Source organism: Salvia hispanica, chromosome 5, assembly GCF_029641045.1.
Source record: "Salvia hispanica isolate PSC_SH4W2 chromosome 5, Shi_PSC_v1, whole genome shotgun sequence".
In the NCBI taxonomy this organism is placed as follows: Eukaryota; Viridiplantae; Streptophyta; class Magnoliopsida; order Lamiales; family Lamiaceae; genus Salvia; species Salvia hispanica.
In genome coordinates this window covers 17,326,188-17,348,497 of record NC_142696.1, presented here as the reverse complement: position 1 = coordinate 17,348,497, position 22,310 = coordinate 17,326,188, and the positions used below count along the sequence as shown (strand labels likewise).

The 22,310-nt window shown below is 34.0% G+C and overlaps 1 protein-coding gene and 1 pseudogene across 3 annotated transcripts; both read left to right on the top strand.

Annotated features, from left to right (window-relative positions):
• Window positions 1-1,429: 1,429 nt before the first annotated feature.
• Window positions 1,430-3,859, top strand: LOC125189770 (putative serine/threonine-protein kinase PBL7; annotated as a pseudogene). The gene is made up of 10 exons (XR_016130763.1): window positions 1,430-1,699; window positions 1,787-1,904; window positions 2,003-2,097; window positions 2,209-2,361; window positions 2,447-2,456; window positions 2,502-2,825; window positions 2,921-3,063; window positions 3,128-3,352; window positions 3,427-3,583; window positions 3,650-3,859. The product of XR_016130763.1 is annotated as a putative serine/threonine-protein kinase PBL7 (transcript).
• Window positions 3,860-17,576: 13,717 nt separating this feature from the next.
• On the top strand, window positions 17,577-18,778 carry LOC125191330 (protein LURP-one-related 11-like). Of its 2 annotated transcripts, none has more exons than XM_048088869.2 (3): window positions 17,577-17,955; window positions 18,029-18,283; window positions 18,365-18,778. In XM_048088869.2, exons 1-3 carry the CDS (start codon window positions 17,734-17,736, stop codon window positions 18,476-18,478), a joined length of 591 nt encoding a protein of 196 aa, XP_047944826.2. In that variant the 5' UTR covers window positions 17,577-17,733; the 3' UTR covers window positions 18,479-18,778. The 2 variants fall into 2 exon arrangements, with proteins under 2 accessions (XP_047944826.2, XP_047944827.2); XM_048088870.2 differs by having other exon boundaries at window positions 17,580-17,955; window positions 18,032-18,283; window positions 18,365-18,776.
• The last annotated feature ends 3,532 nt before the right edge of the window (window positions 18,779-22,310 follow it).

Sequence of the window (22,310 nt, the reverse complement as noted above, 5' to 3'; positions counted from 1 at the left end):
GCACGTGTCTGAGTTAAAATCTTGATGGTCGGTAAGGCATCAATGGAGGCACGCTCTGATCACTCTGTGTCACATGTTCAAGAAATTCCTCAACTCCTGGTCATACAAGAGTTGGCGTTCTAAGATGCCACTGCTGCCTGGCAACACGAGGAGTGAATTCCACGATGCCAATCAATCCAAGCTCTAGAACAAAACCTTGTTCACTTCACAGTTTGCACAAACCAGATTGAGCCCCATAAGAGAGGCGGGTTCCTGGAAATTAGGATACCACCAATGATCTCGACATCTATGATCTCTCTTGCACAAGGTGTTTGCATAAACAAGTAGTTAAGCATAGGGTCAATATAAAACTTGTAAAAAATGAAGGCAATCAACAAAAATCAATCTACTCAATCAATTGACTAAGCACAGATCAACAACACTTAATATTCAAGGAAAGCTTCCGGTCACATAAGAACATTACCAGATTCATACTAAAAAACTATCACGTGATAAATTTAGTTTGTATTAGGGTTTTTGGATTTTTAAACCAAAACCTTTCCCCTAATTCCGGTTTTTCCCATGAACTATGATATTTGTTTTTAAAACCACGAACTTCCATTTCGTTAGGATTTTCCCCCGGCGGGTTAACGACGAAACCTGGGTTGTCTACATGTCAATTTTAACCTTATTTGTCACTAAATTGATTACTTGGATCCTATTTAGCACAATAATACATACAGTCACAATTATTACATAACAAATGACAACTTTTGAATAAACAAAACACAACTTTAACATTTTGAATTATGCTATTCGGGTCGGATTGGGAAAATCCTAACGAAATGACAGTTCGTAGTTTTAAAAACAAATCTCATAGTTCATGGAAAAAACCAGAATTCGGGGAATGGTTTTGGTTTAAAAAGCTGTCACGTGATAAATTTAGTTTGTATTACTGACATAAATTTTAAAGAAAACAACAAGAGAGGAAGCAAGAACTGAGGAACTCTTGTCTTTATCCATACAAACATGTAGCAACATTGAATATCAGTAACAACATGTTTTCATAGTTTGATGAATATTTTACTTCTTCGTGATAATCGTGCAGTGAAAATGGATGGTACAACTATGAAGACAAGAAGCAGAGATAGTGATCATAGACTAACCTCTCATCTAAATTCAAATCATGTAGTGAAAACAACAAATAACACATGCAAAGGATACAAAACAACAATGCCAAGTGCTACAAAAAAATCTCTTCATATAAAATAGTTTACCATTATTCTCTACTGCACCTTTTTTTTTAATCTACTCATTCATTGTTCTTGATATTAACATTGGCAACTTAGTATTATTTCATAATATGCTTATATTCTCTGTCTTTGAAAGTTTTGTTGCTTTTCAAGATTCTTACATGTTGATCTATTTATAGCATGAAAAGATTACTAGTAATATTTGATTTTACTTGCATGATTTTAGTCAAGTGATCTATGCTAAAGGCGCAGTGTATCTCCTCCTTCATTCTTCAACACGAGCCATGACTACGAGCAGGCAAAGGACGCTGATCATCCATGATGCTCCGAAGCAGCTCAGTATTTCTCTTAGGAGCATTGTGGTTCAGTTATCGCTCAGATATGGTAGCATCATCAAGCTTCTTGTGATCACTGAAGCTTTATGGAGAAACATAGATTTCATGCTAAGAGATATGGCCTCGTGCTAAGTAAGAACTTACCCTTTTCGTGTCTATGTGATGATGATCAATTCGAAGATAAAATCTGAGTACTAATAATTCATGACATGTTTAAAGAATCCAAGAAGCATTCAAGTGCAACGATTAATTCAAAGCAGAAATTTACAAGACACTTGTCAGATACTCAACCTCACTGGAGTTTAAAGAGATGTTGGTTGCTGCAGATGTATTACAGGTGATTGATTTACTAATATTAGATAGCAAGACTAAATTGCTCTACTATATCTATATATATGCTATAAAATGAGTTAACATTACGTTGTAAATGTTTAGGTTGAATTTGGGATCACAGTAGAAGCCGGTACGCTGAAAGAAGTAGCAGCCGAATACGCTAAAAGTTACCAGGCCACGCATGTAGTTCTTGGAAGGTATTTGTAAATCTCTCCCCAATTACTACTCGACTGAACTAGGAAAATCAAATATAGGTAAGACTACTCAACTCAACTGTAGAATTGCTTATTCGAAAACGATTCACGTAGGAAACTGAGGAAAGAAACAAAATACTTAAGCAAAAACTTGTCTTGTGGAATATCAAGGATCAAATCTGACCACACCATTCAGATTTTAAGAACACCTCAAATCGACGAAGCTGCCACAAAAGGGGAGTTTACGACCAACCAGAAGAACAGTAAGTTATAGTAAAATTTCTGAAAAAGTGCGTGTGTGTGTGTGTGTGATTGTTAAAGAATGATTTAAATACTTATATTTGAGGTGCAGGGGAAGAAGGGTGGGAAAGTAGTCACTTGCTATGTTGTTCATGTAGAAACACAAGGCCATCAGGCCATGGTATAGACAGAAGATGAACTTCACTTATGCTGAGCTGCAGATTGCAACAAATGGCTTCTGATCTCAGAACTTGATGTCGGATCATGGAAGCAAAACCTATCTCGGATTGCTGAACGATCAGATGAAAATTCTGATCAGGGAGACCCCTTCAGTAACAATGGGAGAGGAAGATTATCAGAGAGAGGTTCGGATGCTGGAGGGAGTTAGGCATTTGAATGTGGCGTTGCTCATAGGATCGTGCTCGAGGGACCAAACAGATTTCTCGTGTATGAGTACATCTGCAACAGCTCTCTCAACACGCATTTATCTGGTGAGTGGAGACAGTAGTGATCTCATTCAACTTACAAGAGCTATACATATCTCTTTTTTGTTCTTTTTTCTTTGAATGAATATGATTTTGTGCAGATGGAAACAAGAAGCTGACATGGGAAATACGAATAAACATAGCATATGGTGCAGCTAAAGGATTGGCATACTTGCACGAAGAAGGAATCTATGGAAGCATGAGGCCAAGCAACATCCTTGTAACACATGATTTTCAAGCAATGGTACATTTTTTTGATATATTTGAAAAAAAATATGATGGAAATGGATATAGATGATCTCTTACAGCAAAACATGTGGGATCGGCTGTCATACTACGGATTTATGAATGAATACGAGACGCTAGGAGAGTGGTCAGCCATGAAGACTTTTGAACACTTGGCACCAGAGTATGATGAAACTGGGAAAGAAGTGAGTAAAGTTGATGTCTTTGCGTTTGGTGTGGTGCTTCTTGAACTGATCACAGGGAGAAAGACGATAGAAAACATCGATGGACAAAGCTACTTGAGCTGGGTAAGTTCATCTGCACATGGCAGTGGCATTGTTTGTAGGAATTAAACATGTAAAAGCTAGCAACTTTGTTGCAGGCGAGGCCGCTGCTAAGGCAAAAGAAATACACAGAACTGACAGATCCTACGCTGAAAGATAGTCCCGATGTTTACCAGCTCTACTGGTTGGTTCACATGGCTGATAAATGCCTCAGCTTGGATCCCAATAGACAATAGTAGATACTCAATCAACAAGGTAACTTTAATGCGAACTCTTCCCATTGCTTTCTCTTATCATCTTTGCTCATCTTTGTTTTCCTAGGTTGTTAAAGCATTGTCGGACGTTATAAATCGTTGTGGTGTTGAAGAATTCTCTCCTACTGAATCTGAATTGTGACCTTAGTTGGCAAGATATGAGAAGTTCTATCTATTGAAGGCTAAGTTATGCTTTTCTTGATAATACATTGGATCTGTTATAAAGTTAATGGTGAATTTATTATTTAATCCCTTGTTCCCTCTTCCCATTCTGAGTGTCTCTTTTTTTTTTTTCTCCCATGTCATTTTAGAAACCATCAATATCAGTTTGATAACATGTTAACTGATGATCTGGATTTTATATTAATTCCAAATTTATTGTTTGACACCATAAAAATGTTTATATTTAGAATTTAATCATTGTTCCAAATCCTTTCAATTCTATAATGTAATTTGCACTTTGACCAAATTTAGATATTGTGGAAGAGTGATATGGGAAAAAACCCTTATCAAGTGAAAAAGATAAAGAAAGTCGCAGAGAAATCGTGCTCTGTCGACAATCGGAAATTCTAAACAGAAAAACTAAATAAAGATAAAAGACAATAATAATGATTTCATTGATTGAATAATGAGAATAACAATATAATAATAGAGATACGGGAGATATTTCCGAAGATATAAACGTATCAACTCCCCCGCGGTTAAAATCCATCTTGTTCTCAAGGTGGGAACCACGACACAACGAAGAGCGACGCGAACAGAAGCTTTGGCGAGCTCTCCCCTCCTGGATCAAATGCACACCGAATGGTTAAACGTCTCCCTTCACCAATTCCTCGGCGACCAACTTGGTCGTTTGATTTTATATGTTAGAAGAATATCCACCAAATCACTAATTGATTTGGTGATTGATGATTTTATTGTGTTTCCATACATAGGATATTCTATAGCATAATTGGTACTTACCATGTCGAGCGTATTTCTTTGTAACAGCCCGCCCTCCTAGGATACAATAAATGCGGCGACTGCTACCAAAACGTACTTAAAGAATTCAACATAGGGTAGGGTTTCATTTAAAGGGACTTGACCTAGGTATTAAACGAACTATCAGAGCAGCAAGTCAAATGTTTAATCAAGAGAAAATAAATGAAGGATAAATAGTCGAACAAACGGTAGAAACAAAGTAATAGCCTTGATTCTTCAAAGATTCTTGAGTTTCAACTTCAATTCTTCTCAACAGATGAAGAAATATTGGAGAATAGTAGAAGAAAAATTGAGATAGAGTGTGAGAGAGGGGAGAGACGTGATTTTGGGGGAGTGGGGACGGTTTTTCTTTGATTTAGGTTTAGGGTTTTCTCTCTTATTTATAGAGTTCAAGAATATAATTCCACAATTAAATAAATAAAGATTTGGAGAAATATGGTGGGAGAGATTGGCGTTAATATGGGTGAGAAATAAGAGGGTTTCGAATTTTAGGCTATTTAATTAGCCTATGATTTAATTTAGATATTTCACGGAGTAGAATAAAATATCACCGAGTAGAATAAAAATAATAATCCTCCCCAAATAATTAGGAAGTGGCGTTAATTATTGATTCCTCCACAAGGAATCAATTTCAAATATTATTTAAAATAAGATATGACAAGATCTCCTTAGATATAGTAAGATATGCTAGGATATTTGAATTTATTCATGGAAGAGAATAAATAAGGGATCAAATAATATAATAAAATAATCCCTTCTCCCATAAATAGGAGATTTTCGAAAATCTCCTTAAAATAAGCATAGGGGTCGAAAATTTCATGGAATAAATAAGGAATAATCGGACTTTGGATTTAATTTAAATAATTATCCCAAGCAATAATTAAATCCAAGAAAAATAGGATTCTTATCCAATAAATAGGGGTAGTCGAAAATTCCAATTAAGTAATGATGCTCCTATTTAATCTCACTCATCCCTTAGGAAAATAATTTACCACAATATTATTTCGCCCCGCATCAAAATATTCACATAATCACATCACAAAATCCACCATTTTTAATTCCACTCCATCTTCACAACACATTGACCTTTCAACGGCCACGTCATATTTTCCACAAAATTGACTATTCAATAGCCACGCCATATAATCAACAAGTTTGACTATTCAACTCCAACTCAACTCCAAATCGCAATTAGGCCACAAAGAATCATGCAATAAATCACTCATCATTTAATTCACATACTCTATAGCATTAAAAGCATTTAATGCAAAAATTTTTATGTCTCGAAAATTAGGGTTCGAAAAAGTGGGGCGTTACATTCTACCCCTCTTAAAAGAGATTTCGTCCCGAAATTTGGTACCTTCATTGGAAGAGTTCCGAGTACGGTTCCATCATCTTATCCTCGAGCTCCCACGTGGCTTCCTCGTATTCGTGGTTTCTCCAAAGTACTTTTACACTGGCAATAGATTTGTTCCTCAAGATTTGAACTTTACGGTCCAAGATCATCCGGGGTCGCTCCTCGTAAATCAAATCCAGATTCAACTATACGATAGGGACAAAATGAGTTTTTATTTCTCTTTTTACTAGAATTACTATTGAATTTGTGATTGATATTTGAGGTTGCTCGGAATCGCCTCATTTGTCGTGCAAGCATAATATTTTGATTACTTTAATATATGCATATTATTTTATTGTAAATATTTTGTGTGTAGAGTACGTGTACAAAATATAGATTGAAATTGAAAGATACTAGTTTTAAAATGGGTGGTTTAAGAGCGATGAAAAAATGGGATGATTTGCTCTATAATTATTATGTATTCTGTTACTATAGTTAGATACCTGTATTTGACTGTATTAATATATTGGTGAGTGGATAGCATGGAGTATTAAAATTTCATGTAGTTTTATCAAATAAAAGATAAATCATTTAGTTGACATGTAGAGCCTTAGGGAGGGTACATTCATTTATTTTGCACGTTGACTATAAAATATGTATGAAATATGCCTAGACTTAAGTGAAAATATAAAATAGTACTACTAATTTAGGGATTGAATCATAATCACATTCCAAATCATAATTGAGGGACTGAATCAATTTGTAGCCATTGGCTTCGTTAAGTTAGATTTTAAATATACCTAATACTTTGCTTAATATTCTTAATCAGAAAAATAATTGGGAATCAAATACCACGGCTATATTAACCTATAATTGCTAAACAAATACAGCAAGGTATCTATCTATGCATATATAAAATGCGAGTTTTGGGCTTATTTTGAAATATTTATAAATTATGGGATGAATTTGAAAATTTATAAAACATGTCATAATCAATGTAGAGCATGAAAGGTCATAAAATTAATTATAAATGTGCATTGATAATTCAGCCATGGATATCAATTTATAAAATGGGGGTTACGAGTCCTAAAATCAGCTACAAATTTCCGGCTGCATTCTACAAAATAATTATAATAAATGTGCATGGATGTTTAGTAACTGTCATTTAGATTTAACAGGTCCTATGCAATTCAAAGTTTCAAACATTTAAGAGGATAGTAATTTCAAAAACTAGCAAAAAAATAGCAACAATATGTCATTCGTCACACTTCAAAAAAACTGTAAAATAAATTAATGTGATTTAAATAGCAATATGTCATTAATCCTTAGCCACATCATTTGTAACCACCAACAATTGCAGCAATATATGGCATTTTGTCATATACAAATACAAATTAGTCGTTTAAATAGCAGTTACAAATCCATAATCCTAAAAATAAAATACCATTTTGACTTTATAGTACAACATAATGACCATATTAATGACCATTGATGTTATAAATAATGGCTAATGTTCAATGCACGACTCTATAAATACAAGACCAAAAACTTAACTCAAAATCATTAGCGGTGAGGTTAGCCTATTTACGTAACAACAAAATTGTTGGATGCTCAACGCCGCCACCATGGTCCGCTTAGAGAATCATCTCCTCAAGTGAGGGGTAGGACGGCATGGTCCGCTCAGAGAATGATCTTCTCAAGTGAGGGGTAGGACATGCAGAATCAAGAAAGAGTATCAAATATGCAGAAACGAGGAATCGAGAAAAAAACCCCAATAATGATCTCTTTAAGAAAGGATCGACGGTTTTAGCGTCCGATCTACGGTGGGGAAACAAATATGAAGAATGAAATGGCAATGGTGGTGGTGCAGAGGTAGAAGCCGTGAGTGAGGGCTGCTGGCAACGAGCTTTACCTATCGTCAGCAGGTTGGATTGGCAATGGAGAGAGAGTTGAAAATTAGATGAGATGTAGAAAATTTGAGATTCTATTTAGTTTTGAAATTTGAATTTTATTTATTTTTAAATAAGACGGATTAAATTGGTGAAATGTTGACTGATTGACAATTAATGAGATTAATGGGCGTCAATTCATTCTTAATTTATGGGATTGATGAATGGAGCAATTTAATATGTCCACATATCAATATATTTTGAATTTTCTATCTTCCAAAATATTGATAATGTCAATTATGTTGTTTGAATGTTTTTTCTAAAGTTTTAGCTGTTTTTTATTCTCCATAATTAAATAAATTACCATTTACATATACTACTCTAATTAAGTAATTTATCAATATTTAATAATTAATTAAAATAAATATATTATTTATTACTCCGTTGGGTTTAATGTAATACAAATTAAAATAAATATATTATTTATTACTCCGTTGGGTTTAATGTAATACAGTAAAAAATCTCTCTAGAATTTGTTGTTAATATTTAAATTAACAACAATAAAATGTGTATTAAATATTTATTTTATTTTTATTTTTAAAGTTCGTATAACTATATCGTTTTTCATATTTTTTTTATTAATCAACAATATTAATATTAACTCGAGAAAAATAAAATAATGGATCGTGCCACGCACACGTGGGTGATACTAGTTAACATAATCAACAAAAATAACCATATAGGCATAATCGCATAAACAAGTACTCCCTCCGTCCCATAGAGGAACCGGTTGAACCGCTAACCGGAAACCGATTTAATATTAAAATATTTTTTTTACTTGGTTTATGAGGTTTTGCTTTGAGAATTGAGATTAGTTCACGTAATCAATTAACTCAATTAAGAATTCACAACGTCAGCGTCGTTTCCACTTCCAACCTTCCCACTTCTCCCTCCCATTTCTCCCTCGATTCTCCACACCTCCGCCGCCGTTCCAAATCGCCGCTCCAAATCGCCGCTCCGACTTGCTGGGCTCCCTCTCAGACGGTTTTTAGAGGCAAACCGGACCGGAATGCCTACCGGTTCGCGGCCGAACCGGTTGAACCGGCCGGTCCGGTCCGATTTTTAAAACATTGTGCTTATCTTATCTCTTTCTTTTTCATCCTTATGTCCATTCTTAAATTGTTTAAGTTTTTCAAGGATTGAAGAAATAAAATTTTCTTTTTTAAAATTAATGAAAATGGGGAATAATAATAATAATAATCTTCTTAAATCTGTTTAGATGCAAAAAATCTCAATCCATGTTTAAATCGATAATTAAGTATTAGAAACATTTATGGAGTATTTAATTAGTTAAATAATAACATTTCCATATGATCCAAGATATAGAGAGAATATATAGTTATACAGTCCCACTCTGCAGGTTATATAGTAGTACTACATTTATAACCATCCATCTAATTAATTAAAGGCTAAGTTTACACACACCAACTCGTTATATACATGAGATCTAGAGAGAGAGAGAGAGAGCAATTCCATTAATTTGACTTTTGATAGAGGAATACATATTGAGGGACAGATACTAACTAAAGCTAGCAAAGAAAATGGGAAACAAGAGTGGTTTGATCTTCTTCTCTCTCATTATATTACAATCAAATGTATCAGCCTACCAAAACTACACCGTCGGCTCGGATCCACTTTTACTGCTTGTCCTTAGCTAAGAGCACAACACCAACATCCGTATTCTTAGCTAAGGACAAGCTCAAGGGTCCCACCATTCTATTATTCAATTTAAATACTCCAATTATTAAAAACATTTCTACATTATAAAAATACATTAAAAAATAAAAAGTACATAATTAAAATACTAAAAAATAAAATACATAATTAAAATCCTAGAAAATAAAAAAAATACATAATTAAAATCCTACAAATTAAAAATTATACACGTGGAAGACTACTCCTCTAACCCCAATTGCCTCTTGAGACCCCGGATCATTTGCTCATGTGTTGCAAGTTGCTCTGAAGTCATCCGAGACGTATCGTTCATATAGAGTTGACTCAAGATGGCCCACAACGTGTTGTTCGGGGGTGGAGGAGGCACAAAGGGAGCGGGGGCGGCGGGCGGGGGCTGATGGAGTCGAGGCGCGACGGCGGGGGCGATTGGCCGCCGCCTTCTTCCTTCCTTGCAGGCAGGAACTGCTCGGGCCAGCGTCGGGGCTACCCAAGTTAGCTCCGGCAAGCTGGGTAGCCACATCATCAGAGACGCCGTCGGATAGGGCAACCGACCTGGACCGTTTGCTGAAGGAGCTGGAGGAGGATGCTGTTATGCCGCCCCTATACTTCGGATGTTGGCGCCCCTCTGCCAACAATCGAGGTACTTGAACGGTTTGAACTCCTCCCGTTGGTATGCCGCCAAGGCGGCAGTGATGATGTCGAGCTCGTTCGTGCCACTCCCCGCCGACCGCTCTTCCTCGAGGTAAATCCCCTGGAACTTTCCGATTGCCTCGTTGCATCTGAAGATGCAATTGCGAACCATACTATCATTGCGATATATGGTTCCTGCCGGCCGGGTTTCATTGTAGAGGCGAGTGATGCGCCACCAATAAGTTTCCCCGGTTTGGTTCGTGCCGACGTCCGGATCTTCAGAGACTACCAAGTAGGCTTTGAACATCGCCATCATCTCACCCGAAGTGTACGGGGTGCGGGTGCCACGAACAGGAGGAGTAGGAACAGAAGTAGAAGTAGGAGTAGAGCTACTGCTCCCTCCCGATCTGGGTTCGGGTGCCCACCCGAACCCGGGGGCGTTAAGGTCATGCAACGGGTAAGGACGGTAGCCACCCGCAGCTTGCGAACCTTGAGTTTGAGGAGGGGCCGTAAATTGGGTTTCCGGACTATATCCGGCCTCGGAGTTGAACCAATCGTGGTTCCAACCGCGATTGCCGGATGGGTGATCGCCGGAGCCGGACATTGTGTAGTGTGGTGGGAATTTAGATGAGAGAGTATGAGGAAAAAAGATAAGAGAATGTAGATGAATGATGATAGAATAGATGAAAATGTGATTTTTTTTTTGTGTTGAAGTGGGGGTATTTATAGATGAAAATGTGAATTTTGGGAAAAAAAATTGAAAAATAAATTAAAAGTGGGTAGAAAATGGATATAATTTTTTGGGAAGTGGGAAAATATTATTTTTTTATTTAAAAACATTTTTTTTAAATAAATTTTGAATTTTTTTTTTAAAAAAAAGAATTTGCCAACGGCTAATCGGAGCGTGCCACGTAGGGCTGCTCAGCGGCACGGACGGATGAGCTCCAGCGGCGGATGGACAGCACCGTGATCTGCGGCACGGACGGACGAGCAGCGTCCTTGCTACCGCTGCGGATGCTCTAATGCTCTTATTTCAATTTTATTTTTTTTAATAAATGTATCTCAAATTCTATCAACTCATTTATTCACTCAGTTTAGTTATCTATCCATGATATTATTAGTCTATACATATATAAAATGAGAGTTTTGAGAAGTTTTGAATAACTATTTTGTGCAAGGAATGTAAATGCAATAAATAAAAACTGCAAAAGTAAATTTTGATTAAATAAATTTAGCTGTGAAAATATTTTAATGTACTAGCAGTTATAATGATTATTTCCATTAATTGCTTTTAATTCATTTCATTCGGTAGTAATACACTATTCTTTATAATTATGAAATAGTTAATTGAGCCGTTTATTCTTCTATTCAAATTTATCATTTTTACACTACAACAACACATTGGACATGTTGAATACATTGGATTATGTAATTTAATCACAGTTGATATTCGACTACTACAGTCATAATTTCAATTAATGTGAATTACACTAAAGATAAATTTTCGGTTAACTAATTAAAAAAATGAAACTACCACCAATCAAATGTGAGTTACACATAATAAATTTCAATATGAATACTATTAAGAAAAGCCTCTATATATATGCCCTATATTATCTCACAAGTCCAAATATTCACACACCAAATATTCACACATCATACATTATACTTCCTCCCACGGTAATCAACTTCCCCAAAATTTTGCAAAATTTCATGTATCCAACGGTATGGTATCATTTCTAGCTTATAATTCTTTCCTCATTGCGATCTCTATACATGTTGCATCACTGAATTTTTTCTATAAAAAAATTGTGATTATTTATCTATTTTAAGCACTATTTTTGTGCAATTATTATGTTCCTAATATGTGATCTTATCAGCGAAAAATGAAATTATGGGATTTACCTTTCTCGATGATCTACATCCTAACAATACTTCTGAGTCATCAAAAGACCCGTGAAAGACGAAGGACATGGGGTGTTGTGACTACAATAAAGAGTGAGTGAGACTGAGATGGAAGATATTGACGTTGACAACGAGCTGATTGCGGCAACTACTAGCAAGAAATCTTCAAGAAACAAGGATGTAAATGGTGTAAATGGTTAAAATTGGCACGAGGAAAAAACAAGGATAGAGCATTTCTAGAAATTTGTGTAAATTTTTCTAATTGGATTTTTCTCTTTTCTCTTTGCATTAAGTAAATATATGTAACCTATAACATGATTTCTAAATTTCCATGCCTAACTATGATTTCTAAATTTCCATGCCTAACTAAAATATGTTTGCACACCTCAACTTTCAAATAAATAAATTTAATTAAAAGTTTTAATATCACACTTTATTCATACTCCCAAATTATATATATTTATGATTTTATATTTCTTATCATAATACTTATCACAAAATACAAAGTTAATATGAAGAAAAATCAACGAGTCGTGCAACACACGGGGTTGATACTAGGGTTTAGGGTTTAGCTAATAATAATCAATTAAGATTATGAATTGAATATGATTATACATGATTTCTAACGCTTTTTATTTATATCATAAAATAATATATGTTTTAATTACTATTTATTAGGTAGATAACTGTTCTTTCATTTTTTGTGATGTATAGTTGCATTTGAAAGGTTTTAGAAATTGTTAGTGATCTTTATCTATAAATACATGTTTTATCACTGTGCAAACCATAAATGAGGCGGAGCAGGTGTCATATGAGAGAGTGAAAGACGAAGAAAAAAAGACGTGAGTCGGAGATAGTGGAGAGAGAGTTGTGCAAAAGATGGTAAAAGGCAAAGAGCACTTTTAAATCCTTTTTGAGATCATTCTATTTTAGTGATATTATTTCATATCTAAGTATTTTCTTCATGTTAATTTGTTTTATTTTTTCGTCTAGGCTACAATATTTTATTTTTTACAAATAAAGAAATCACATAAGTTGTTGACTATCTATAATATTTTGAAGCTACAGCTTTACACATTCGTCGCCAATTTCGTCACTTCCATAATTTTCATGCAAAGAAAAACACCTAACAACGAAATGGCTAAAGGAAGCAAAGAAGACAAAAATCATAAATATCACATTTGCATTTGCGCATATGCATAAATCATCAACTTAGAGATTAAGGAGAAAAATAAGGCTGAAGAAGAGTCGGTGATAGATGTGGTTTGTGTTTTTTTGTTTGTTTTGTTATTCATTATTTATCTTTTTATGGCGATATTATTGTCCTAATTATATCTTGTAGTGGTATATTAAATAATTATACCAATTGAATATTGATGGTAATTTAATATTAAAGTATGTATGTATTAAGTATGGTAATTTTCTTTGTTGTAAAGACCTATATAAGTGTTGTAATTAACAAATATTTCATGATGATTTAATTTAAACTTATTTAATTTTATATCGTTAATCTATATTGTGATTATAATGCATTACATTTTATTTTTTAATCTCGTAATGATGTTATTTTTTATTTTATGTTACTTATTCACAATGTCTAATTAATAAAACAAAAATATTTTGTATCGCGCATAGCGCGTGGGCTAAAACTAGTTAGGATAATGATCATGATATATATTTATGGTCTGTGCTATATTTCTAATTGGTATGTTCGGTGCAAAATATAGATATCATGCTAATTTTATGTAAACTAAAATAACTTCAATAGTATATATGCACAAACTGACAATAGGAAAGATGGAGGATAACTTAGTAATTTTGTTCCATTTGCCATAAAAATAACTTCAATATTATATATGCAGATACCACTACTTTTGTCACCTTTTTCTCCATAAAGTCAAATAATTTCTAAAAATCTGTATCCTATAAATATGAAATGTTTAAATTTTTTTAATTAATACTACTATACCTTTTATCCTCAAAATTTAATATCATTTCTATTTATAGAATTTTATTACTATCATTTTTCTTTTTTATATTTCATCAAATTTTCTCTCTTTCCATCTCCTACTTTATTAATTACATATTAAAAAATATATATTTCAAAATTAAAACTAATTTTTATAGACTAATAGAGTACCATTAAATAGCATATTTATTTTCATAATTAATGCATTTAAATTAGTACATATGCTATACTCGCTTACAATCAAGTTTTGTTCATAAAAATAATCCATTTTTTGTCAAAACACCCGTTCTCTAGATTTTAATTTCATTTTAATTATAATTCTACTTTTCAACTTTCACGTTGACTAGTCTCACTTCAATGATTCCATCCATATATCATCATTCGTTAGTTCAATCACAATTTTTCATCTTTGACTTTTGGTTTTAATGATATTTTTCAATTTTACTGTTGACTAATCTCACGTCAATCGAAATACCATTAATTGGTAGTTTGGTACAAAACAATCATTCAGCATCATTATAGTCATAATTCAATTTTGCATCTCATATTTCATTTATTTTTCTCCAATTTCAAACTTTTGTTTAAATTTTGGAATATTGACACCTAACATCATAAAACTATTTAAAAATTTATTTTTTTCTATAAACTTTAAACTTGGCGTATAATATCACAAACTTAATAGTTGTTTAATTTTTCCACCAACGAAAAAATCTGGCTACATTTTATTTACCACTAAGAAATGATGATGTGATTTCAAAGTCCCTAGATGCCAAATATGATTATCTATCTCATTTTTTAATTTAGTCAGATTTTATTGCTAGTGGGAAAAATTAAACAACTATTTAAGTTTGTGACATTACTATGTCAAGTTCAATATTTGTGGAGAAAATAATATTTTGAAAAGTTTCGTGATATTAGACATCAATATCCTTTAAATTTTTGTATTTGTGAAATGAAAAAGAAATATTATACTTGCAAAATAACTTAAATCAAAATTTAAAAATTATATTAACTAAATATAAAAAAATGACTAATTTAAATTTCGAAAATGATTTTAAGAAAGACAAAACAAATTTCAATGAAAGTGTGCCCAAATTCCTTCAGTTTGATTTTAATGGATAATGATTAATGACCATGACATGTATCATGTTTTGTAGTTATATCTAGTTGATGCATTTGGAATTTAGCTATGAATTTATCATATATTTATTTAATGATTTTAGTGGAAAATATAGAATATTATGTTAAATTTTATGTTGACTAAAATAACCTCAACAATATAATTTCTCGGGTAGGAGTGAGAAAGATAACGTGACAATATTGTACTTTCATTTCACTATTTATGTTCAACTTCCAAAGTTATTAATCTAATCCACCAAAATGAGAGTTTAATTTTCTAGGTTGAAATATAAGTTTTAACTCGCGCTTGCTCGATCCACAAAATTAACATGGATGATTCACTAAAACTAACTCTTAACTTGGCTACATACCAAACACTGTTAGTGCTATATAACAACTCTGAACTTACTCTGATATAACTATCAAATATTATTCTTATTTATATCAATATCTTGATTCTTATTGTGATTCTATCACAATTTTCTGACATCACTATTTTTCTTTTCTTTAATTATAAATATAAAAAAAATAAAGAAATATTAGTGAAACTTATTTTATACTTCACTAAAATATATACTTTATGTGTGTAAGACACCAATAGTATCTTTTATCCATCTCTTAATCATTTCGTATGTACACAATTCATAGATATCACACCACTTTTTATCTCATCTGTTATTCGATAAACCACACATGCTACCATTCATCGCTTAACTATCTCTTATCTAATGAAGTATATATTGTAATTTTCATGTGAGGTTTTATTTTTATTATTATACTTTCTTGGTGAGGGTGTTTCACTATTGAACTATATATGTTCTTAATTAGATGTTGTTGATGCGTGTTTGTTATTTTTATAATTTTCATGCGAAATTTTATTTTTATTTTTATAATTTCTTGATGACGTTGTTTAACTATTGAACTATATAGGTTCTTATTTATAGGGTGTTGATGTGTGTTTACTTTTTTTCTGTTAGATATTTAAAAGATTTTAATCAATATTTTTGGACTAATTTTAATAAACGTTTTTTTATTTCATACTTTTGATGCATATAATTTGATAGTATTATATACCCTTCACAAGAAAATATAATATGTTGTGCATTGTTCGGGTGAGATAGAAATTTAATATACCCTGCATTGCACAAGAGAAATACTACTAGTTATGGTAAAGACAGTGAGTATAAGTTATTTTAGTAGTAGAGGAGCTAAATTTGAGGTTAAAACTCTCAAATTCGAGTTAACTTCTAAATATTTTATACTCCCTCCGTCCCGCTACAAGTGAGACGCTCCAAATCGAAAGTTACTCGTGCAAGGTAAATTCAACCACCTAAAGGGAAGTGAAAACACTAGAAATAAATACAAATATGACAACCTTTGATTAATGTGGGAGTCAAATTTTAGAGTAACTACTTTTCAACAAAACCGAGGGCGTTTGCCTATGAAACATGCTTCATAAACGCCCTTTATAAACTATACAAGTTTTATAAAATGAGGCCAAGTTGACATGCATGATGTGCTGACGCCTGACGTGGATGATACCAATTCCAAACATGCTTGACAAGTAATGTGACAACAATTGGACTATGTAGATTTGCCTTTTAATATTAAGTTCCAAAGCCTGATCTACTTGAAAATACAAAAACAATAATTTAAAAGGAACGAGATAACTTACAATTACTATAATAAGGCCAACTTGTAATTAAGAGGCGCTTAAACTATGAAAAAGCGATTCACGAACTTCCAATATGAAGAATAATCTTCATTCCTTGTCCAAAACCACTTGATCCAACTACATTAAAGAATGCTCTAATCTCAACCACCTCATACACCAATGTTACATTATATGATCTTTTTTTGATTCGAATAGGACTTTGGATATTGTATCCTATTTTTGGTGTTCTATTTGTGTAACATTTAAAAAAAAATCATTTTTTTTGTTACCAAGATATCCCTCATGCCGACAACTAGAGGACTAAATCCTTTATTCCAATGGTCAGAGTACTAAGTGGTACAGGTCTGCCAAATGATTTGCTCTATGCATATGGATGGGGATTGAACCCCTAACCTCATTCTTAAGGGACGGGGTGCCGAACCAACAATTTCTTTTTAATTTTGTACTTGTTAATTATGATTAATTGTACTCAATTATGATATGGAGTATGATCATTTAATTTCAATTTGTGTAGTAGGACACGGGTGTCTAGTAGAAAACACCAAACACACTTTGGGAAGTTGTGGTCACTTAGTTGAAATCTATGACAAACCAATGTGAACAAATTTCAAATTTGTCCTATCAAAATGTAGCCCATAGAGAGCTACAAGGCTGGGTTAGGACAAAAAGGATGATGCACCTCTGTATATCCACTTGAAACTTATTTATGTGTGTGTTTTTCATATATTTATAAAATGTGCATAACTCACATCTTCTTCATCATCATCATCATCATCATCATCATCATCATCATCATCATTCTCTATAATTAAGAAACACAAAATCCCAAAAGGGTCATTGAGTTTTTGCAGTTTACATAAAAAAGATTGCTACAAAATCTAGTTTTTGTCTCTGTTTAGTTTCTCATCACATCATGGCAAAGGTGCATCCGCAGCTTGTCTCTTTATGCACTTCATCAAAGCAAGAAGTGTTCACTCTTTGGATGAAGTCTCTAATCATGAGCACCAACGGCTGTGCTGTTTTCGATTCCAACGGTTGTATCGTGTTTCGTGTCGACAACTATAGCCACAGATGCACCACTCAAATCTGCATCATGGATGCCATAGGCAAAGTCCTATTGACTATAGTTAAAAAGGTAATTTAATTTCTTAGAAACTCAAAATAAAAATTTATTGATTTCATCATGTAATATCATATATTTTGTATAGCAGAAATTCTCCATATTTAAAACATGGGAGGGATACAGATCAACAACAAGCACAGAAGGCGGGAAGAAGAAGCCGGTGTTTCAAGTTCGAAAACTCATGGGAATCAGAGCGTTTCTCAGATATTTGAGAGGTTACTCAATGTGCAAAGCTTTGATCAGAGTAGGCGAAGATAAAGTATGCGAATACAGAATGGAAATTAAAAGTTGTAAGCAATCTTGCCGAATAATTGATGCTCATGGTGGCCTTGTTGCAGAGGTGAGATCAATGTATATGATTATCTTGATTAAATAGTTTATTATTAGTAGTTTATAACTATGTATGTTTTGGTATGTATAGGTTAAAAGAAAGATAACAACAAGTGGAGTCGTTCTTGGAGAAGATGTGTTAACAATGGTTGTTGAACCTCATATTGATCACTCTCTTGTTATGGGATTGGTGCTTGTCATGTGAATCTACTGGATTATTTTATTTTTCAAGAGTGAAGAAGATCCATTGTTTTCAATACAAGGATCAGGCTCGGAAATGGCATCACATGATGCTCAGATCCCATTCAATGTGTTGTGTTCGGAGGAATCAAGGACAAGAGGTGCAGTCATAAACAATCTAGCCCACTGATTGATTTCTGTAATATAAATTACAATTCATTGAATACCAATTACAGACATCAATATGTGGTTGTTAAATTTTTTATTCTCTTTTAAGTTTATCCTATAATTAATTTATTGTACTCCATAATTTACTCCCTTCGTCCTTTAAATTATTAATAATATTGTTTTTAGCAAAAACGGAAATTGACTCAAGTAATGTGGTACAACACAAAATGTAATACAACTCAACTAATATGGAAAAAAGAGAGCAAGTATTACTTACAACAAATAAAGTATCCAAGTATGAAGTTCAAAAGAAACACACATTTTATCAATGTAGTTAATTTGTGATACACACATCGGTGATATCTCTGCAGAATCGTGAAAGGTGTGGCTTGACTATTGGGACTGTTGGTTCATCATGGGCTGCTTCACCATCTCTTGCATCACTGCTCACACTAAGACTGGTGTAGCGGCCCACCCCGGCTAAGGATAGCCCAAGGCAGGTGGGGTCTGCGACTGGGGGTGGGAGATAAGAAGCGGAGAGAGAAGACGTGGGAAAAGACGTACAATAAATGGCAGTATTTAACTTGACTCGAAAATAACTGAAGAAAATAAATGTATTTAATAATACAAATCAAAGCAATGGAATAATTATCTCAAAAGTATTTAATGTCATCAAAACAACTAAGGTAATAATTGTCTTGAAATAGTTTAGTATGGCAACAAAAAGAAAATATGGCAGCAGAAATATCGTCCAAGAGAGTCATGAGTGTTGCCCATGTATGAAGACCCGGCGCACTCGGTTTCCAACAGCTTCTACACAACATCCGCCGCAACCATCACCACTCAACTTGCACATAAAGAAAACATATGTAGGACTGCGCAATGGATGACATAATCGTTTAAACATTTTTGGCATAGCTCACTGAGTATATCAAGTACTCAGCCTTGCATATGTTTTCTTTATGTGCTGGTTGAGTGGTGATGGTTGCAGCGAATGTTGAGTAGAAGTTGTTGAAACCCGAGTGAGTTGTGTCTTCATACATGGGCGGCACCCATGGCTCTCTTGTACTATATTTCCGCTGCCATATTATCTTTCGGTTGCCATACTATACGATTTTCCATGAAAATTATTACCTTAGTCATTTTGATGGCATTAAATACTTTTGAGACAATTATTCCATTGCTTTGATTAGAATGATTAAATACATTTCTTTTCTTCATTTATTTTCAAGTCAAGATAAAAACCACCATTTATCGTACGTCTTTTCCCCCCGCTTCTTATCTTCCACCCCTAGTCACAGACCCCACCTGCCTTGGGCTATCCTTAGCCGGGGTGGGCCGCAAAAACTGGAGTACTGATGCAATTCTTGCCGCAAGAAATGATCCAAGTCGCCTTAGTCGTGCTTAGACTTCGAATGCATTTCTTACAGCAAGAATTGATCCAAATCACCTGAGTCGTACTTGGAATTCTAATGCATTTCTTGCCGCAAGAAATTATCTAAATCGCTAGAGTCGTACTAAGCATTCACTCCTGTCGAGCAGCTACCCACAAGGCTTCCAGGCATGTCATGAAGAGAGGTGATATGGTTGTGCTTGGTGTAGAGGATTCCATAACCTGGTTTCTATGAAAAAGGCATGCAAATTAGTGCAAGTCACTTATAAGACTTTTTATAAATAAATCAAATTTTGTAAAACAAGACTCATTTATAAGGATATACCCCTATATAATAAAATTAGAATGGTCCAGCATACCCAATAAGAACACATTCAGTGCAGTGTTCACACATCGACTGTTCCAACCTCTCCGCTCGTTCGATGACCCCTTCAATTTTCTCCTCCTCACCCTCTTTACTGCCCTCATTAGGCGATGCACGAGCGAGGGACCTGCATCGACTAGTATTTCACCGCCTTCCTTGCCTATCCTTCTTGTGTTCAGGAAGAAGGTTGATGCCTCCCGCATTCCACTTGATGTTGGTGTCGAGTAGCCTCACCTAAATAATATCAGTTGAGAGAGTTATATTAGTTCACACCACAAACATAGTATTTCAATTAATAACATGGAGTAATTTTTATGTTAAGTTACTAATTTATGAAAAGATATAACTTGTTAAATCAAATTATTTGCAATATTGCATGTAAAATTTGAATTTAAACAACTAATACTCCTCCCATCCAAAAAAAATAGACAAAGTTGTAAACGACACGAATATTAATGCACAATTGATAAAATAAGAGAGATGGAGGGAAAAATGTGGTGGAAAGTAGTGTTAGTATTGGTTCAAACTTTCCATATTGAGAATTAGTTTAATTTTTGGTGCACGGTCCAAAATGGTAAAACTTGTCTATTTTTTGTAGACGAGCGGGGTACTATATAAGATATTTAGCATAACACTGATGAATAATATAGAAATAAGAAAAACACACCTGAAGTGCAAGCTGATCCACCGTCTTGGAGGCCCCGACAGCGGCCGACCAAGCGAGATCCTTCGTCCTCTTCGCGTAGTCTCCGCCGTCTGGGTAGCTAACCCCATCAATCTCCTTACAACCACCTGCTATACCACAAGTCTGTATTAATGATTTAAAAAATGAAGCAGAGATGGAAGAAAAGAACAAGCTCTAGACCTTTTTGGGTTGCATTGCGAGCCAAGGTGCGAGGAAGGACCTTCCAATTGAAGAGCTTTCGTGAATCCTTTCCGCCTCTCCACCAAGACAAACTCACCCCTTGCTCCTCTTTTGGAGTTGGGGCGAGTTTGTCCTTTGGGCACTTGCGTTTCCTCGACTATCTGCATGTATACAGGGTACTCGCATTGCTGACTTCCTCATTGTGTGAGATGATGAACCCGTCGTGGCTGCGTTATCGACACTCTTAGTCCAATCTGCAGAGAGTATGCGACACAGGAGATTCGATGCCAACCGTTGGCAAAAATAATAGAAAAATAAAAATTAGATAACCAATACATACAAGATAGTTTGATTCAAGTTCAACATCAAGAAAATTCAAATCATATCCACACTTATTTGAGCTATGATGATGCACAAAAATAGGATATACCTTTCTCCATTAATTTCATGATATCTTCAATCAGATTTCTATTTGGAGACATGATTTTTACACGTATAGGCCTATGGAAATTTGTTCAATTGAGAACCATTGAAATAAAAAAATTTGAACCGTTTACACCGAATCTATAATGTTTTGCATGCACTAATATACACTTATGTGTGTGAAGTAGCATCAAATGGACAAATAAATGGAAAAGAACAAACTATATAGTTTTGGCTATGTTTTTAAAAATTTTCAGGCATCACCACATATAGATATATAAAAAGGAAAAAGAAAATAAATAGAAAGAACAAACATCGACATTTTAGCTTTAGGTTTTTAAATGGAAAGAGCAAACGGCGACATTTTAGCTTTAGAAGGCACGAAAAATGTGTCACCATTTTTCATAATAGAGCAAAAAAGAAGAAAATTAAAAAGAACAAATGACCTTGTTTTTCCTTACGTTTTAAAAATAATAAAAGAGAATAAACGACGCCGTTTTGGCTTTACGTTTTAAAAAAAAAGTTTAGGCAAGGCCGCTGTAACGACCCGCCCATCTAGGGTATAATAAATGCGGCGATCGTTATCTAAACAGACTTAAATGCATCAAAAATCATAGGCTAGGGTTCCATTTGATAAGAGATTT